Genomic DNA, 19337 nt, shown 5'->3' on the forward strand with positions numbered 1-19337 from the left:
GGAATGGATGGTAAGTACCAAACATTACCTAAATTAAAAGAGATAACTTGTTGTATAATGCACGTATGTGTGTGTGTGCATGTGTGTGTTGTTACACATACCATTTCCTGAATTCTCCTTACAGCCCCTGACCCCTCTCATGATATCCTGGGTGAGGTTTGACCTGAAACGAAGGCATTTCTATTTTGAAAAATTATGACAGAAAAATCCTGCCAGAGCCTCCTCTCTACTCCCATCTCTAGAGAGCAGACTGTATCATAAAAAAAAATAGGAAAAACAATTTAATCAGTTATAAAAAGGATACAGTGAAATATCAAACAATAACATGTAAAACCTTCCAAATAACATTAGATTATCTTCTTTCTGCTTTCTCTGAATGTGATGTTGCCTCCAAAACTCCAAACAAATCCACAGGAGGCTGATATGTCTGCTGCAGTAATGGAGATTAAGATGTCTGCTACTCACTCATGCAGAGTGAACGAATGGAGGCACAAACAATCCCCAGTGTGAGAGTGATGTCTATGGATTTTTGTCTGGAAGGGGTTCATCTGTGTGCCTATCCAGATGAATCCTGGTACTTCTAGTATCTTTAGAAGCAGTGGTCAAACTCATCCTGACCACAACTAAAACATTTCACAACTTGACCAGAGTATGCTTACAACAAACTGCAAGATTAAGGATTAAAGCTTTATGATCCTAAGAAAAGGTTTTTCAACAGGATTCAGTTAATATCTCGGTAAGAATTAACCTCGCTTGCGGAGTTACACTAAAGCACTGAACCTAAACGCTGATTCAAAGTGCGAGAGAAGTGTGTTTTCAAATCCAAATGTTTTTTCGGCCAATCACTCCAAATTCAAGCCTTCCCACCCCAGAAATAGCTCCCGCTGAGCTGAACAGAGCTGATGAGAAAAAATCCAGGTCGACTACATTGTACTATAGACCTGCTTTCATAGAAATTCAGTTGGAAGGGAAAACAAGTTGTATAAATAATTAATTAGATTCCACTGTTGCTGTTGGGCCAAGAATGAAGAAATAAACATCAACTAAAAAAGGTCATGTAATGCAAAAATGTACACTGCGTCAAAATTACACATTTTGAGAGAGGCTCACAATAATTAAGACATTGACCTGACTGTTATATTACCAACATGAAAAGCTCCACACTCGTTTACTCTCGGCAACATTTGAGTCTTTTATCCTTATTAAGTTACTGTATTTTTCAGATCTAGATCAAAAATTTGTCATCCAAATGCATGCAGTGACAGAAAAATACCTTTCAGGAGGAAATGAAGAGAGAGCAGGTGGAACTGTAGAGGAGGTTTAGGGACTCGGGATCTATGCTAGAGCAAAGCAAATTTATCTGTCTTGACTTGAAAATCTGGTTTGTTTCCTTCCAAATATCTGTAACCCACATTTGTGTTTCTTTCACCACCTTCTATAAACACTGTCTGTTTGTTCGCCCCCTTCACTGGAAATGTGCATTTGTGTCTACATGTATCGATGCATGTGCATTTCCTGTCGCCTCACCTCTGTGCACGTGAGGATATTTCAACACACACCCTCCCATCCCAGCCGCAGAAGGGGTCTCTGGCGAATACGCAGTCGTAACAGGAAGTGTACCTCTGACAGGCCGACATCGGCACCTGGACGACTCCGGAGTGGGAGCCGACATAGATGCTCCGCTGTCAAACAAAAGATGTACGATTAATCTGTTTCTACTGTTTAAACCCTAAAATTACAATTGGCACACATGTATTTTTCTACATTGTACTGTAAGCAATGAATTTCTTATCTGATTAATCATTGTTCACTGATGAATTTGTTCCAACAGCTCCGGGAAGAAATTCACATTGCACGCTCTCTGTAGATTATCTTCACACAAACACTTAACTTATGCAGTTTGTGAAAATGTAGGCGTTGGAAAAAAACAAAAACAAAAAACAAAGCTATAATTTACTGGCAGGGTTTGATAAATGAAAAACCTCGTCAACAGCTTGTGACTGTTCACACCAATTCTAGTAAATTAATTATCCAGAACATGATCTATCCGAGGCAGCACCATTTTCATTTGGATCACTTTAGCATAAATAGGCAATTTAAACCCTCATTTTGTTTGTACATTACGCATACATTAATACGTACCAGAGCGGAGGATAAGACCATGCTCTCTATGGGGTGGGGTTTATCGAACAACTGCAGCTCTTCTATAATATGCATTTCACCATCAATGTCTACTGCTCTATGCAGCCAGCCGTCATCTGTAAGAAAAGATACAACCTTGACAAGCTTATCAAACAACAACTGGCTTTATTCTCATCCCCTTCAATAGTACAAACCTTTGAATTCCTGCAGTCTGCCTCTGATGTTGTTCAGTCCCATTCGACTCAACTTAAGTTGGTGTTAAATGCAGACAAATCCAAATTCATGCTATTTTCAAATGACAAAGAGTTACTACATAATCTTCCTAAGATCTCAACCACTCAAGGGGTTGAAATTGGCTACAACATATAAGTATTTAGATATTATTATTGATCAGAACTTGACAGTCAAATCACACATTAAAAACCTTGTTTCCAAGCTGAAACTTTCTTTCTTTTTTAGGATGTTTCCCTCCAGGCAAGGAAACACTTTTTTGCCTCTATTGGACTACGGCGATCTGCTCTTTATGAACGCACCTCACCAGTGCATAAAGAAGTTGGGTACTGTATACCACTGTGCTTTACGTTTTATTACTGGCTGTGGCACTCTCATACACCACAGCACTCTGTATGCTGCTGCTAATTGGTTATCTCTGTATGTCAGCAGACTTTTGCATTGATTGGCTATTATATATATATAAATCTCTCATTGGGCTGGTTCCTCCTCATCTGTGTACATCCATGTGTAAAAACCAAAAATCAATATGGCCTGCTCTCTCGTGATATTCTACACATGTTGGTCCCAAGAGTAAGAACAGAATTAAAGCAAAAAAAGCTTTTATATATGCTGCCCCTTCTTCCTGGAGTAATGTACAGAAGGAGCTGACCTTGTCAGAGCTGATTACTCTTGGGGAATTTAAGTCAATTTTAAAGGATTGAGAAAATTGTACTCTTGGTAAATGTGATCGCTCCCAAATTTTCACTGAAATCGTTTTAGAAAAATGTACTTGTTTATGCATCAACTGCTTGACCTTGTATTGCTTATTAACTGGATATTGTGTTCACTCGTTTGTAGGGTTTGACAGTTGTATTTGTCTGTTTGTATTGTTTGTGTTTATTGTTGTAACAATATTTATGCTGCTCTCATGGCCAAGTCTCTCCATGAGACTTTTACCTGGTTAAATTATATATATATTTTTATTGTCAACAAATCCCCCCAAAAAAGACCAAAACCAACAATGTGTTAGTATGTTTGTTTACAAGTTTCCAAACTCATTTGTGTCACTCAGCCTGAAGTTCATTCTACTTAATACACAAATCTTTAAAAATGGGAAACAAATATATAGCTTAATTTTTTAAAAACAAAAAAACAAAAAACAAGTTATTTCCCTTGCATAGTTTGGCACTGTAGTTTTTAATATAAATAATCAGTTTGTTGGGGATTGTTTCCAGCTGCAGATTAATCCACGTTTAGTTTGCTGGTGAGTATTTACAGCAGCAGGATGGTGTGTGTGGGATAGACTCAAAATCAACTATACAGTCTGTGTGTTCATGGTAATGAAGGGACATTACTGGTGGAACTGAGTGGCTCCTTGATGTCTTTTTAATTGTGTTTGGACAACAAGAGGAATAAGCCATGTCATTCTTTGACAACACAAACATTACTCGTTAGTAGCTCGATTTATTATTGGTTTTGGTCTTTTCATGGGATTTGCTGATAATAAGAAAAACATGAAATATCACCAGACTTATTCTCTAAGTTGTTTTGTTCGACTGATTGATTGTTTGAGTGACTGGATGACTTGTGACGTATCAGCCGTAGCGACTGTTCTGTGACAATAAACTCACCGGTTCCCAAAAACAGAACAGTATAGATGTTTCCATCCAGCGCCGGCTGCTTGTGCACGGCTATCTTGACATAGTTGACGCTTCTCTTGAACATGAGTGGGCGCACCCCTATTGGTTGCACCTGGCTGGCCATCAGCGGGTGCCTTCTGGCGAAAGTGAGGACATTGTCTGGGAGATCTCGAGATGAGTTGATGCTCTGGGACTTGTGCAGATCGGTTATACACTGGAGAGATGAAAGGAAGAAAGACAAAGAAATGAGCACGGTGTTCTTTGTACAAACAGAGAAAAGAGTGGGACATTAAATACTCTGATGTGTGAAGGAATGAGTTTTAATAGATGAAACTTACAGATCCAGGTCTCGGCTCTGGAACCTTTCCTGTGTACTCTCTCCACTTTGAGTCCTGCACCTCCATGTACGGCCCGTCGAAAGCCTTCTGTACATCTGAGAAGGCGTACTGGCAGATAGCAGAAGCTTTGATATTCTTCCTGAAAGACAATACCCGGTCCCGACAGCTTAGACGAATTCAGAGGACACATTCAGGATTAATGATTCAACACTGAATAAACACTGACTGAGGTTATTATCTGGGGAACAGCCACCCAGATCGAATTTCAAACACATCACAGATCATAAGCGGCCACTGACAGGCGAAAAGGTAACTAGGCTGCTGAGAGCTGCTCTCTATTCACTGAAAACTGTGGGCGCATTTTGACGCTCACATTTTCCTCATGGATCTTATCAATTTGTCTTGAATGACCGTGTGGGAGTTGTGATCGGTGACAGGTGTGTAATTTTCCCCTTTTTATCTTCAATAGCTACTCCCATCATCCACTCCAGATGGAAATATTTGTTTTTCAGATTTTTGTCAACACCACACTCTCAGTGGTGAAATATCCACTCCCTGTGAGTCATAAATAAAACCCCATTTGTGGTTTTGGTGGAGTACCTATGAAAGAAAAGTTTTGTCCCACAACATAACAACAGCATGAGTTGGGAGATGGGAACCAGGTGACCCTTAATCTTAAGCCCTAAAGGTGAGATTAGTAATGGGTGGAAAATGTCTGCGTCACATTCTCAAGTCCATTGTGCGCCCACCTTCAGACTTCAAAAGCACTCAAGTGAGAAAAATGAGATTGAAGTGAAACCAGAATCTGTCTTCAAACCTAGTGAGTAGTATAGCTCAGGGGCTCTTACTCTGTCTTGCATGCTTGAGTCTAATGCATAATGATGACTACTACTTGCACAGGTGTAGGTTTCTTCCTTTTTTTTTTTTTAGAAAACCAGCATATAGAAAGACAGAAATAAAAAAAAGAAAGAAAGGACAGCTGGTGTAGTGAACGAGGCAAAAGAGACTTGACAGAGGTTGAGATTGAATATCTACGAATTGAAGTGTGGCTGTTAAAGCAAAGAGAGAAAATGGATAGTATTACTGGCCCATTGCAATGTTATCCTCTCCATCTGAATCTAAACACCCCTGGGACAGTTTTATGCAGCATGACTCTGCATATCAGCCTAAACACACATTCACATTCAGCATAAACACACACACACACACACACACTCACACCGCTGCCAAATATTCTACTCACAGCCATCGTCCTCTGACACTGTCACATCTGATCTGACTGCAGCTTGGCCTCTTTTGATAACAGCTAACACCTCGGACTTGAAACAAATTCTTTTTTTTTTCATTATCAGTTAATCTGTTGATTGTTTTGTTTTGTTTTTTGATTAACTGATTAATTGTTTAGTCTATAAAATGTTAGAAAATAGAGAAAATGCTCATCACAAGTTCCCAGAATGCAAGGTGACATCTGCAAATGAAAGCATCTCCTAAGGTTTCCTCAATATATTACATCTCTTGAATTTTAAGGCTACTGTTCACTGGACCAGGACCCGTATTTATCAAGCTTCTCAAAAAAATCACTCCTAGGAATCACGCTGAAAGTTAACCTATGACTAAAAATACTCCTAGTTTACAGTAAAGAGAAGGACTACTTCTTGGAGAGAGTGTGACGTTGCTGTTTTATAACACTCGGAGCTATAAAGTAGATATTTTTATGAAGTGCTGTGGTTCTCTGACACTCTCAATTTTAAAAATTAGCCAGTACAAAGAACAGCAGCACTTTATTAAGTGTATGTTTTATGTGTATAGGTAAATAACTTCCAAGGTTACATATGCAAACATATTATGCCAAATTTAGATCGGCAGAGTGTAAACAAAGCAATTTACGTGGCTTCAAAAGTTAATTTTTGTCCAATGAGGAGTGATTTCCTAAAATATGGCGTAAATATGGCCTCAGATCTCAAGACTGGCTAACTGCCACGTTTTCATACTGAAATTGGAAAGACTTCTTCCAGTGCTTGGTGCCATATAAATATAATGAATTACAGAGGATTGTAAAACTTCAACACCTTTTCCCACTGGGTGATTTTTAAATGAATTCAACTTTTGGAAATACGCTTATTTGCTTTCTTGCAGACAGTTGCCTGGCAACTTCACGGTGACAAAAGGACTCCTGGAAGTTAGTGCTCCCAGCCAAGAAACAGCCCGACATATAATCCCCTCATAAAAACCACAAATTGTTGTTTTTACACTGCAGTTTTTGTATGGATTAAAACAAACAAGATCAAACGTGTTCATTAGTGAGCTCTAGAACTGCTGGTAGGTGGATTTTGTTACCTTTGGACGGTAGCGTATTTCCCAAAATGCCTTAATGTCCTTTAAGGGGAAACAATAGGGGTAAACTATATGTAGAAGGGTTAAAAAGGGCATAACCAAAGCAGAATTTGATGCCATCCCTTACCATTCTAGACCAAAGACGCCGTAGAAAATGCTGCTTTGAGCGTCTCGACCCTGCAGGACAAAGACGCTGCGTAGGATATTGAGGTGGAGCTCGTATTCTGGGACCGAACACACCATTCTGGCTTTAAGGAAGGAGGTCCACTTCCTCTGCAGGGTCCTCTGGCCACCCCAGTCATTCTGTAGACAGAGGAGACAACGGATGGATGGATGGATGAATAAATAAAGTCACTCGCTTGAGCTGATATATTGCGCAAATCCACCCACTATCATACTACATATACACATCAATGGCCACGCAGCTATGATTTAATAACAGCATAGACAAACACAAAGATACAACTGAGTCACATGTATCTACAAAAAGATAGGGATTAAATCATAACGTACACATAACTATACACATATAGGTGGGGCAGAGCGGATGATAAAGGTATGAAAGTGGAGCTGAATGTTAGTGTTCTAGCTCCGACTGTGCCTACTTTAGCACATTTGCTCTAATTGCATTTCGGTAGCACTGGGAGGCAAGGCTGCAGGAGATATCTTCCTAAAAGAGTAATTTAGCACACCTCATTTAGAAGAGAGACTCTTTGTTTGTCTGAATTATATAGCGCTTCATCTTTCTTCATTTTATGTCTTTTGCAGACATCTGTCGTTCATCAAAAAGCTCTATCCGCTTCTGCTTCCCACGCAAAAAAAAAAAAGGCGTAATCGCTTAAACTGACATAACCTGCATTAGGAAAACTTCCATCCACAACACCGACTCAACTTTTGTTATAAAAGAAAGACAAAGAGAGGGAGCATCCACTGTTAGAGGTTCATTCAACAAAACCCCTAGAGAGTTGGTGCTGGCAGAAAGGTTAGTAAAGCAGAGGTAAAAATGGATGCCACAGAGAAAACAAATAAACAGTTCCTATGGATTGATAAAAAGTTATTATAGCGGAGAGGGCTAAAGGGATGCACCGACAGATAACGATCAACATCAAAGCACAGTCGGGGTCATCGGACTGTCACCACGTAAATCTGAGGGAATAAGAATCAAGAATTCATGCATAGCAACGTTAAGATATGCCTGTGGGGATATTAACCCTCTACGAGATGATGGAAGCTGACTAAAGCCTAGGCTGTTTGAGCCAGACGTGCTCTGTGTCTTAAGTCATAGCAGAGCAAAGGAAAAACGGAGCTCCAAAGTGGCTCCAGCACGACACTAATTTCTGCTCTTTATGTTGCTAAGAAGACCTTGTTTTCATGTTATTTACACCCTCCTATGTGAAAACGGGTCATGATTGCAGGGGAAGTAGATGCGTTCTGGCTGGGAAGTGAGAAACAGAAGAGGACGACTAGTTAGGCAGCACAGAAATGGCAAGAAGTCCTCGGTGGTTTCAGGCCAGAGGCTAATGCCAGTGCCTTCACTATCTGCGTATCTGCCTCCAACCAGTGTGGCGTCTGGCTGCCACAGGGATGAACTGGGGACCAGCTCGACATCTGCATGTGCTGCTGTGGCCTAGTTCAGACTGCGTTATTAGACTCTCGACTGCTCTCGCAACTCTCCACAGCGCTGATAAGGAGAGAGGAGGAGAGGAGACCTTATTTCCAGAAATGACTTGTATTGGATGCAGAGAGAATCGAGAGAAGATGGACTGCTGGAGGATATGGGGGTAAAAAAAAAGTGTCTACAAGAGTTTTTATAAAATGCTCAGAAATGATTTTACAGCTTGTTTATGCGTGAATAATTTCAGTGAAGCAACGCAAAAACAATCAATTAAAAACATCAATTATATTTGTTATTATGATTATTTATTCATGACAACCGAGCAAACATCTGCTGATAACAGCCATGACATGCTGCTGAAAGCTCGAGGAAGTAAGTAGAAATGTTTTGTCAAATTACAATTTCTCACTCATAAATATAAGTCCTGCTATTTAGCATTTATACGTAGTATATTATTTGGTTTATAGCACACTATATTGTAGTTTTAAGCAGATATAAGTGTTAATTAATGTATTTGTCAACTACTGTAACTCTTCCTGTGGACACCAATAAGTGGAGGCTGCTGTATAAACAGATAATACATGACAATATAGTAAAAAAAACACAGTTGTAATAATATAAAATATGGTCTTCATAGGAGAGGTTATAATTGTTGGCAAATGCTGTACGTTAATAAACACTTACAACCACATTATAGTGTGTTATAAACTATTTATTAAATGTTTTATTTAGAGGTGTATTAATGCTAAATATGGAGACAAGCCAACGTGATATGAATGATGTGTATAACAGTAATAAAGTTTTATTACACACTTGAAAGATTTGTTCATTTATGTGATCATAGATAAAACAACTTTTCCTCATAAGAGGTCATAAAAACCACTTTTACAATTTGCTTATGTCTGCCTACAACTACATCACAGCGTGCTAGAAACAATTCATCGAGTGTTACGTTACTGCTTTAAAATGCTAAACTGGGGGTGGTTGAAGTGTTGCAAGTCAAGTTTAATTATTTATAGAGTACATTTAAAAACAACATAAGTCGACCAAAGTGCTTCTGTGTGCACGCGGACAAAATCTGCTTGATTTTCGAGTGCGCTGATGCATTAACTCGTTGGAAAAGCATTTTGTTTTCTCTGTTTTTAATTAGTTTATTTGGCAGTGCTATCTCAGCGTTGTAGTTTTTTTTAATTACTTTCTATCTTCTCTTGTTAGTACAATATTATAAAGTGAATCAATTTCTGGTACATGTCTTCTAAAAGCAAAAACAATATATGTTATATATGACAAATAGTGTGTAATACACTCTGTATACTATTAGTATGTAATATGAAATTAGGTCACAGTGTTTGAGCCTGTCTTGTAACTGAAACTGACCATTCACATTCACACCCCCTGATTGATTTGGACAGTTTATATCACTCTAATTTGACGGTAAAACTTGCTTGTCAATTTTTATTTTCTCTCATACGTTCATAAAAATCCTTTTCACAGGCTCACAAACGGCGATTTACATCTTGCAAGGTGTGAAATTATTCCTGAACGTCGTCTCTCCGGCTCAGAATCTTTTAGACACTTTTTTTTTCTTCCGATCCCATAGAAATAACAGTGATTTCAGCACAGCAGCATACTGTGATGGCAATTACACCACCATGCTTGGGCAAAAAAAAAGCACGACAAGCAGCGAGAAAGAAAGAAAGAAAGAAAGAGAGGAGAGGAGAGACCTCTAGGAATGGTTGCTGGGCATGCTGTCTGGACCGGAGATGCTGATCGCAAGTGAAATGAGGTGAAAGGAAGGAGGAGGAGGAGTGAGTGGAGATGGCAATAAAGAGAGGGAGAGGGTTTGCCATTGGAGGTGGAGGTTGGTGGACTTGTAGTTTGCCTGGCAACAGTGGCAGAGAAAAAAAAAAAAAAACCCCGTCAGTGAAGAAACCAAGATTAGAAACGCCAAATTGCTAGTTCATTCAGCACCTCGAATGACAACTTTTCTCATCACCACCTTTTCTTTTCGTGACCTTGCAGGCATTATAAATCTGTTATGTGAGTTTTGTCTTTTTTTTTTTAATAAAACTTTTCCCAAACCCAGTGAAACATAAATTAATCTGTTTATGGTTTATAGTGTTTTTGGTTGGTTCTTCCTTCTCTCTGACCTTGCAGACTCGGGCAATCCTGGACACCTTGGTCTGGCTCGGGTAGGCAATCTGCTCCTGGCTTCTCTCCGTGAAGAAGAAGTAAATCTTGTCATCGTCACCGATAGAGCTGTTGATGCTCTCTCTCAGCAGCACAGAGCCTACAAAATCTGCCTCTGTACACAAACACAAACACACACACACACACACACACACACACACATCAGTGCACATGCCCAAACACAGACCTATTAGCAGCCTAGGATGTGTCTCCTTGGAAACTAAAGATGGAGCTTTTAAGTATGATTGAATCGCCACAGCTAAGCCAGTTAGAGCTGCAGTGCATTTTCCCCTATAGTTTTCTGAAGTGATTTTCATTTTTCCGAGGGAGACGGCTTTTTGTAGTAGCAGCAAGACATCTAATGAGATCAAAAAGTGCAAAATGTCAATGAGTTTTAGTCTACGTTATATAGTAGTTTACTGTGGGGGAAAATATATAAACAGAAACAGTGTCTGACTGCTGCTATGTTGCAAGCACATTTATTCGATACTTATTTGTCGTGTCGTATTTACCCAAGAGCCACCTGGTGGGGGCCTCCTCTGTCCTGAGGGTGGGGAAGGGGAAGTTCCTGCGTACGTCTGGCGAGCTGCGGAACTCGTACTGGGAGGCGGTGAACATTTCGCCGTCTGAGTAACAGATCGTATAATGTTTCAGTGGATGGACAAAGAAAAAGAGAGAGAGAGAAAGTTGGCAATCTGAGATAAATCAGATGTAAATGAAAGCTGTTGGATCCATGCTCAAGTTGTTCAAATTAATAATGTCTCTCCTGAGTCTTCATTTTATTCTGTTGCACATATATTTAAAAGATAGGTTAAGATAAAGTCTCTCTTAATATAATATTCACATGCCAAATGTACACTGAAAGAGTTACTGGTCGCTGTAATCATCTTCAGCAGTCTGTGTTAGTCAAATCGAGTTGGTTTGTAGGTTTATTTTTGCTTGTTTGTCTCAGTAGTGATAACAATTAATGATATTTATACAGCACCTTTCAGATAAAGTGACAAAATGCTTTACAAGGGAAAAAAAGGATTAAAATATGTCAACACTACAGTTATATAAAATCAGGCAATTAGACGCAAATAAATAAGATAAACCGGTGAAATAAACAAATAAAACAGATAAAACTAAGCCCTATCATTAATAAAAAAATATATATTTTTACAGATAGGCGTTGAGAAGCGATTTAAAAGATGTTACTGAATCTGTACGACTCAGACAGTCCTGGTGGTCTCAGTAACAAACCTACATGAGACCACCAGGATGCATCACTCTCAGCAAGGAAACAATGATTTTCATACTACAGACTGTAACTTTGGAAGATAACCATTCGATTTATCCAACTTAGTCTGCAGAAGCCTCATATTTGTCTCAGCTGAGCTGGATGGAACAAGGACTGCAGATTTTGACCCAATTTCTTATATTATAGTCATGTTAGTACAGAAAGAAGGCCAGTATGGAAGGAAGGAATGATTACAGCAACTCTTGGCATGTGAATATTGTATTAAAATGGACTCTGATCCTTTACTATAAACATTTAAAACATTTTTCCTTCCTTTACCGTTGCTCTCTTATCAGTTGAGTCATCTATTGAAGCTTGTGCAGTGTTGACATATTGTGTTTTATCCTCCCTTTTAAAAACATTTTGCAATATATTTAAATATTTTCTATATTTTCTAATGTTAACCAGTTGCATGCCTCTCTAGTCTAGAGCTTTATTCTCTGCTTCCCTCGTCTGCCTGCTGCTTTGACTACACCAACATACTGTTCATAGAATAGATAAAATGCAAATTTGGGAAGCGTACCTACAAGGAGGCCAGTGTATCCCTTGGCTGGGTCATACGGACACCTGTCTCTGCCCTCCTCAAAGCCTGAGGAGAAGCTGAACCGCTCTGCATCCTTACAGAGAGGAGTCAATGAATCTTTTCATGTCAATTATAGTCATAATTGTGCTTTGTAGTGTACTGAAATGAAATCACATGGAGGTCTTACTATATAAGCACAGAGAGGTCTGAAGGCGTTTGTTCCGCAGACGTACAGGTGAGTCTCGTTGTACCGCTGCAGAAAGCGGATGTGATTGTAACACTCTGTCTGCAGAGAACAGGGAACAAAACAGGTTATTTCTGGAGAGAACACAGATCAGTTAATCTACTACATGCAAAAAGGGGCTATTTTATGCAAATAATTAATGAGGGAGGTTTCAATGCCCAACGTCCAGTTTAACGTTTAATGAAAAGTGGATTGAGGATTATCTATTTTACTGCTGTCAGAAGTAATCCGCACATCACAAAGCAGAAATGTTTCATTTGTGTTTTCTAATAATAAAGATTTTAGAGGTTTTTTTTGCAAAGAAAAAGTGTATAAGAGTGTAGAGATGCAGCCTTGTACCTGATTGTCTCTGCCTTTGTTTAGACACTGCTTCTTCTGTTCAGGGGAAGCATCCCAATCAATCTAAAAACAATGGGGGGTAATAAGGATGACTCAGATAGCTCAATAACTAGAGAGTGAAAAATAAATAGAAAGATCTATAGATAGACAGAGGAAGAAGAAAACAGGTGTGTGATAAACAGAAACAGAGAAAAGAGAAGGACAGCACACTTAATTTTCTGGCTGTGCAGCGAAACACGTCACCGAGTTCTGACTCTCTTCAGTAACCCTTAAATAAACGCCTGGTGCATTTAATCCGATATCCATAAAATTGGAGGAACACAATGGGATTTGCTCAATCTGCTTAAGGCTATTATTAGTTAGTCCTCCTTTAAGGAAATAAGAGTAAACTAGTGAAATGGGGTTTGCTCTTTTCTTTTCTGAAATTAAGTGATGATCTGTGGAAGACGCTTTGCAGCTTCTTGGCACACTCACTGTTAGGTTTGCAGGTGTGGAGATGTCGGAGGTGTTGAGGGTGTACAGAGCTCCTCTGCCTCCCACGTACAGCAGCCCGGCCTCCTCTTCCAGCAGCAGGGTGCTGTAGTTCCGAGAAGAGCCGTTGAAACGAGCGCTGCCCAACAGGCCTGGAGAAATGCAGCATGACACATCACAACAAAGGTTTTCTCCAAATAACTACGGCCTTAATATAAGCAAATATGACATTTGATGTGGTTGTTTTTCATGGTTTGGGCTAGGCCCCCTAAGGGAAATCTTAATGCTATAGCATACAGTGATATTTTGGATATTTGGATTCGGATTTTGGTGTGTTTTTGAGTTTGTGGGAACAGAGAGCTAGGTCCACAACAAATTTTGCTTAAACGTTTATATTCTAGGTATATGTAGCGCTGTAATATCTCTGTGTTTGTACGAGGCAATTGTGGGCAACTAAAGGAGCAGAAGAGGTAACATTTTCTCAATTGAATTTCCTGGAAATTTCTCTTATCAAGACATAAAATATATTGGCAAAGGCATGTGGGCAAGGTGTACTTTTGATCTGGTTTGGGCCCCTTAGTTTCAAAGGATGCTACAACATACGATGATATTTGATATTGCTTCCAATTCCTTGGCAACAAATTCAGGAAGGTGTTATGTGCACCCATAAAGAAATGGTTTTCCTAGTTTTGTGTGGGAGAACATGACTGGCCATCACATACAACTGACCTCAACCCCGTCTGACACTTTTGTGATGAACTGGAACACCCACTGTGAGCCAGACCTCATCACCCAACATCAGTGGTGACCTCTCTAATGCTCTAGTGGCTGAATGGGAGCACATTCCTGAAGCCGAGTCCCAAATTCCCATGGAAAGTCTTATAGCAGCAGATTAAAGCTCATAGTTTTGGAATTAGATGTTCGACAATCACATATGGTGTAATATTCAGGTGTCCACTTACTTTTGGCCATATATATTTCATACTTTCACTTTCAAAAATCAGAATGATTTGCTGTTGAAGTGACACTAAACTGCAACTGACTCTGATCTAATTCAATAGATTTGATTGAAATTTATGGACTGTGGAAAATAAAATAGCATAATACGTCAGCTTGCATTGCTGGCTAATCATCTATGTACTTCCAGCAGTTACGCTGTGATCCCCTGGCCCTCCCAGCTGCTCTGGGCCCTTCTCGCTTCATCAAGACAATGAACAGGAGAACAGATTAACCACGACATGCGAGCAGGGCCCTAACACCCCAGAAAATCTATTGGAGGGGGACAAATATAGGTTATCTTATTACCAGGAGCTGGGACACGCTGCCATCGGTTCACAATGAAAGGAGAGGTAGGAAAGGATGGGAAAAGGAGGATGTGCGCTGATTAATATGCCCATCTGCACTCTGCTGACTCATATTCCTCAGTGTAACATTGTCGATACCTTCAACTAACCCTGTAGGTTTTCTGTTGACAGCTGTTGTGTCTGCATGCTTGGTTTTTTCTACTTCTGTATGTCAGATTGATTTAATCAGACATTAATCTCCATCTGCATCTAACTTTTAGTGCAGATCAAATCACTCTAAACCTCCTGCTGCACTAACACTGAAGATCTTTCATACACAGATTGAAAAACAATGTCCTCCTTTTTCAGTGTCTCACAGCAGCAGAGCAACCTGACCCATTTCTGAGGTGCTACACCAGGGGTGTGTTCAAATATTTAGTGTTGCACCAGGCCAATTATTTTGCAATGGATAAATAATCTATTTTTCTGTACTGAGAACAAAAGATTAACGACCAAAAAACATTAAATTTTATACATACTATTCCATATTAGAGCTAAACCTAATTTGGGTCACTTACAGTATACTCCCTCATCAGCCTCCTTGACACACACACACACACACAGACGTACACACTCGTGCACACACAGCACTGACGATGATGATGTTGTGGCAGTACTGCTGATGCGATGTGGCAGTACTGGGGCACGATTCCTGCTGCATGCCCTAAAATTTTTGCCTCCCCTGTGCCCCCCATCCCCACATTCTCCATTCAACAGTGCTCCCAGTAAACACTCCAGCGACCCCCCCCCCCCCCCCCCCCCCGCCCCCCTCATCTCCCAGATCTGCCAGTCTTACCATCATGCAGTCACACTAAGCGTGTTCATCTGGGGTGTGTAGACTGGGATTGCTCAAGTAAGTGTGAAGTGTAAAGTTAAGACTGAAGCTTTTACACCAAACTACAGACTGCAGTAGTGCATTTGAACCTGGACATCCTTAGGATTGGGTATTGTTTGAATTCTTTTGATACTGGTACTAATAGGATAACTAAGATTTGGTACCCAGAGCAGAATCATACGTTTTATTTTACCTTAATTTGACCCCTTGTTTGTTTTGGTTGTCCGATGCTGATATGGCAGCTAAGACAGAGAACATTGTATCCATCGTAACAAGACTTTTCTTCCATGTAAACTAAATGTTTTATTTCTGAATTTGTGGAATTGTACATTATGATCTGTCATGTGGCCATCCTGGTTATTATTGTCTAGTCTCTTGTAAGCACATATGAGCTGGGCACCAGAAAGATGCAGGATACTTAAATTAACAATTCAATCAATCAATCTACAAAACCCTATTTTTCCTTTAAAAAAGACAGTTCTTAATTACATTAAGAAGTTTACCACAACGCTTAGTCCATATCTGTTTTTAAATCTAGATTTAAGACCCATCTTTTTAGCCAAGCCTACAATTAACTCATCTTTTTTGGGGGGGGGTTTTGTTAGTTTTTTGCTGTATGTAAAGTGCTCCTGGGTTATGTGAAAGACGCTTAAAATTAAATTAATTATTTATTATTATTACATCTGTATTTAATGTGTTGAACAGACAAGTGGCTGAATGTTACCTGAATGAAATTTAGGTAACAATTAACTAATATAATAATCAAAGAATAAGTTAATAAAACTACGAACTAGAGTTGAAATGATTAGTTGATTAACTTGATCGACAGAAAATTAATCGCCAACTATTTTGATAATTGATTAATCATTACAGTAAGTTTTACAGACAGACATTCTCTAGATACAGTTTCTCACTTGCTTTTCTTCATCTCATGAGATACTGAACTGAATATCTTTGGGGGGTTTTTTGACTGTCGGTCAGACGAAACAAGCGATTTTGAAGATGTCACATTGAGCTTCGGACATTTTATAAGTCAAACAAATAACCAGTCAATTTATAAAACAATCAGCACTTTGATTGATAATAAAAATAATAGATGGCTGCAGCTTCACTAAAAACAGTATTCAAAGTATTCAATGCCAACTTTTGGTATTTGACGGTTTTCAATACTTAATCCGAAGAAGCTTTAAGGCTCAATAACCAGCTTTAGCCATCCACAGAACAAATATCACACCCACATGTGATTATTGATGATCTCATTCCAAAACCAGAGGCATTAACAGCCCCGACTATTCTGGGAAGGCTCTCCACCAGATTTTGTAACCTGGCTGTAGGGATTTACTCCCATTCAGCCTCAAAACGGTTTCTTTACGGACGCGGCTTTGTGCACGGAGGCATGATGAGACAGGAAACGGGCCAAACCGTTGTCTAAAATATCAGTGTACGTCAGAAAATATGTGTACATAGAGTATCTACGTGTCTGTTACCACACATTCAAGACCTAAAACTATGGATTTAATGCAAAAAAAAAAAAAGATGAGTAATGTTTCATTGTACACAAACAGAATGAGACAAAAATAACGAGTTTTCTGCTCAGAAACAGTCGTGTTTAAGTTGCTGTCAAACCAGTTAAAGGATCCTCCAACTCAAACTGGAATCCCTGTTTGTGGGAAAACAAAGAAACATGACGACAAACATTCTTTGAGGGTTTGAATTTACTTCATTACGTCTCGTATTTTCTCAACTTTCTCACTATAATTCATGATGACCACGATGATAATGGGGACGACAACGAGTCTCCCAGGGCGTTTGAGCTTGCGTAATACAACACGATGAAAAAGTGGTTAGAGTTTCCCCCAACATCACATGGGAGGCGTCTTCTCTCCCACATGACTGGCTGCTTGTCTAACTGTCACATGGACACGCTGGGCGATGACAGCAGCACTGCAAGAGCCCGTCGACTTTCCAGAAGACCAGAGACTGAGTCACACTGCTCTCTCTCTCTCTCTCTCTCTCTCTCTCTCGCCGCCCACCTTCCTTCCTGCCAGCCGTTTCTTACTGGTTATATCGCTGACAGCCAAAAAGCCACTGGGACCCTCTCACTGGTCAATAGTTAGATTATTATCATACCGGCCTAGACTCATTATACAGTGACAGGAAGAATGTCACCACATACAGCTCCTGGTAGAGGAAACAACCCGTAGAAGTTATAAAACATCAACTCTGCAGCTTTTTAAAGAGCAGTGACATTTAAAAAAAAATACAGCATTTTAACGTTGTCAGTCTGAGCCATTAGTGCACGGTAAATATTATAAGCCTCTGCATTAAGAGAAAGAGGCTGCTGTTCTTTCAGCATTAGTGAAGCTTTCAGAGCAGGTGGTAAAATTTGTGAGAGACAAATTGTTTCCAACATTTTTGTCTTCTTCGGTAATCTGGGAGAATAAACACTCTTATACAGAGCAACAACAACAGGGTGTTTTTTTCAGGAAATGTGCTCTCAGGTTTGATTACACTGATAAAAAATACATGGAAGCCAATCATCTCAACCTTGATCTCATTTAGTTATGGAAATTATATGCAAAGGATCACAAATATCTTAAAGAAAGAGCAAGCAAAGTGTTTTAGTAGAGTGCTCAAATATCAGTATTGGTGCTATGGGTCATATCGAATGTGCAGAATTCTTATGTGATTATAGCATCTCTAAAGGATAATTACGGGTTTATTTCAATTCTTATTTTCATTGTTTGAGCCATCATTTCTTTTATGTGTGATAATACTGTACTCAGTAATTTAATTGCTGAGATCTGGGGAACAGCTCAACATCACTACAATGCCACAAAAACATCAGTAAAGGACAAACACAGCTGCAGTCAAACAGGTTGTAAACAAACTCCAAGGTTAGCCAAACTTATTTGTCAGAAAAAGCGAAGGCAAATGGTAAACAAGTTTAGACAGACTTTTTTAGCAATGTTGCCACATTCCCAGATCTCAGTAATTACTTTTTGAGTATAATGTTATCATAAATGATGGCAAAAACCATGAAAATAAGGCAAAAGTTGTAATAAACCCAAGCGACAATTACCACGGCTTGAGACTGAAGCCAGTGTGGAATAACCTTTAGTTTAATTCCACCGACAGCACCAACTAGACGCTGGCTTGAAGCTGAAACGTCAACTTCTCTCTGGAAATACTGAGTCAGTCATTTTTTTCAATGAGTCATTATGGTCTCAATTGCTAAATTCAGGCCCCCTCAAAAGTGTGTTAGGGGTCATTTTGGAAATTATTGCTCCGTTTGACGACTCATAGTAGCTTTGATGTCTGCCGTGTGGGTGTTGACTGACAGCTGTGATTGACAGTTTGCAATATTTCAGTAAGTTTAATGTCACTTGATTATGATACCTGCCCTGTTAGCACAATTTAGCTAAAGTAGCTCATGTTAGCCCGAGTGTGCACCGCTCAGTGTTTCCATTAAACTAGCATTTGTTCGGTCCGAGGTAGCGGGGGCATGTTTCCAGAGCGTGAAAGGCAACACCTAACACTCCTTATCCGGAGGGTCCTGGCTCCAAACGGAAAAGATGGCGCTGACTATAAGCTGCAACTCTGGGCTTCAAACTGGCTCCGATCCAAACCAATAGGTGATGTCACACCTCAATACGTCCATATTTATACACAGTCTGTGAATAAACCACAATTATCCATTCTCAGTGTCAAAGAGTATTCAAAAATTCAATTTTAGTGAACCGCACTTTCTCACAAACTGATTCCCACGGTGACAATGACGGCAATAATTCTATAACTCTCAATAAAATCTACAGCTAGGACTGTATAACT

At 39.5% G+C, this 19337-nt stretch overlaps 1 protein-coding gene across 2 annotated transcripts in view; it reads right to left on the minus strand.

The window, feature by feature from the left end:
* The window catches only part of sema4gb (sema domain, immunoglobulin domain (Ig), transmembrane domain (TM) and short cytoplasmic domain, (semaphorin) 4Gb), a 42557-nt gene that overhangs the window by 8214 nt on the left and 15006 nt on the right, over nt 1-19337 (minus strand). For both annotated transcript variants that reach the window (XM_067575561.1, XM_067575562.1), the window contains exons 3-14: nt 13332-13480; nt 12858-12920; nt 12462-12560; nt 12275-12368; nt 10985-11098; nt 10433-10587; nt 6795-6970; nt 4334-4472; nt 3987-4209; nt 2143-2258; nt 1528-1682; nt 102-163 (exon numbers count right to left, since the gene is read on the minus strand). In XM_067575561.1, coding sequence (XP_067431662.1) covers nt 102-163; nt 1528-1682; nt 2143-2258; nt 3987-4209; nt 4334-4472; nt 6795-6970; nt 10433-10587; nt 10985-11098; nt 12275-12368; nt 12462-12560; nt 12858-12920; nt 13332-13480 — 1545 coding nt within the window. The remainder of the gene's footprint in view (nt 1-101; nt 164-1527; nt 1683-2142; nt 2259-3986; nt 4210-4333; nt 4473-6794; nt 6971-10432; nt 10588-10984; nt 11099-12274; nt 12369-12461; nt 12561-12857; nt 12921-13331; nt 13481-19337) is intronic.

The sequence above is a fragment of the Thunnus thynnus genome, chromosome 20 (assembly GCF_963924715.1).
Source record: "Thunnus thynnus chromosome 20, fThuThy2.1, whole genome shotgun sequence".
NCBI lineage: Eukaryota > Metazoa > Chordata > Actinopteri > Scombriformes > Scombridae > Thunnus > Thunnus thynnus.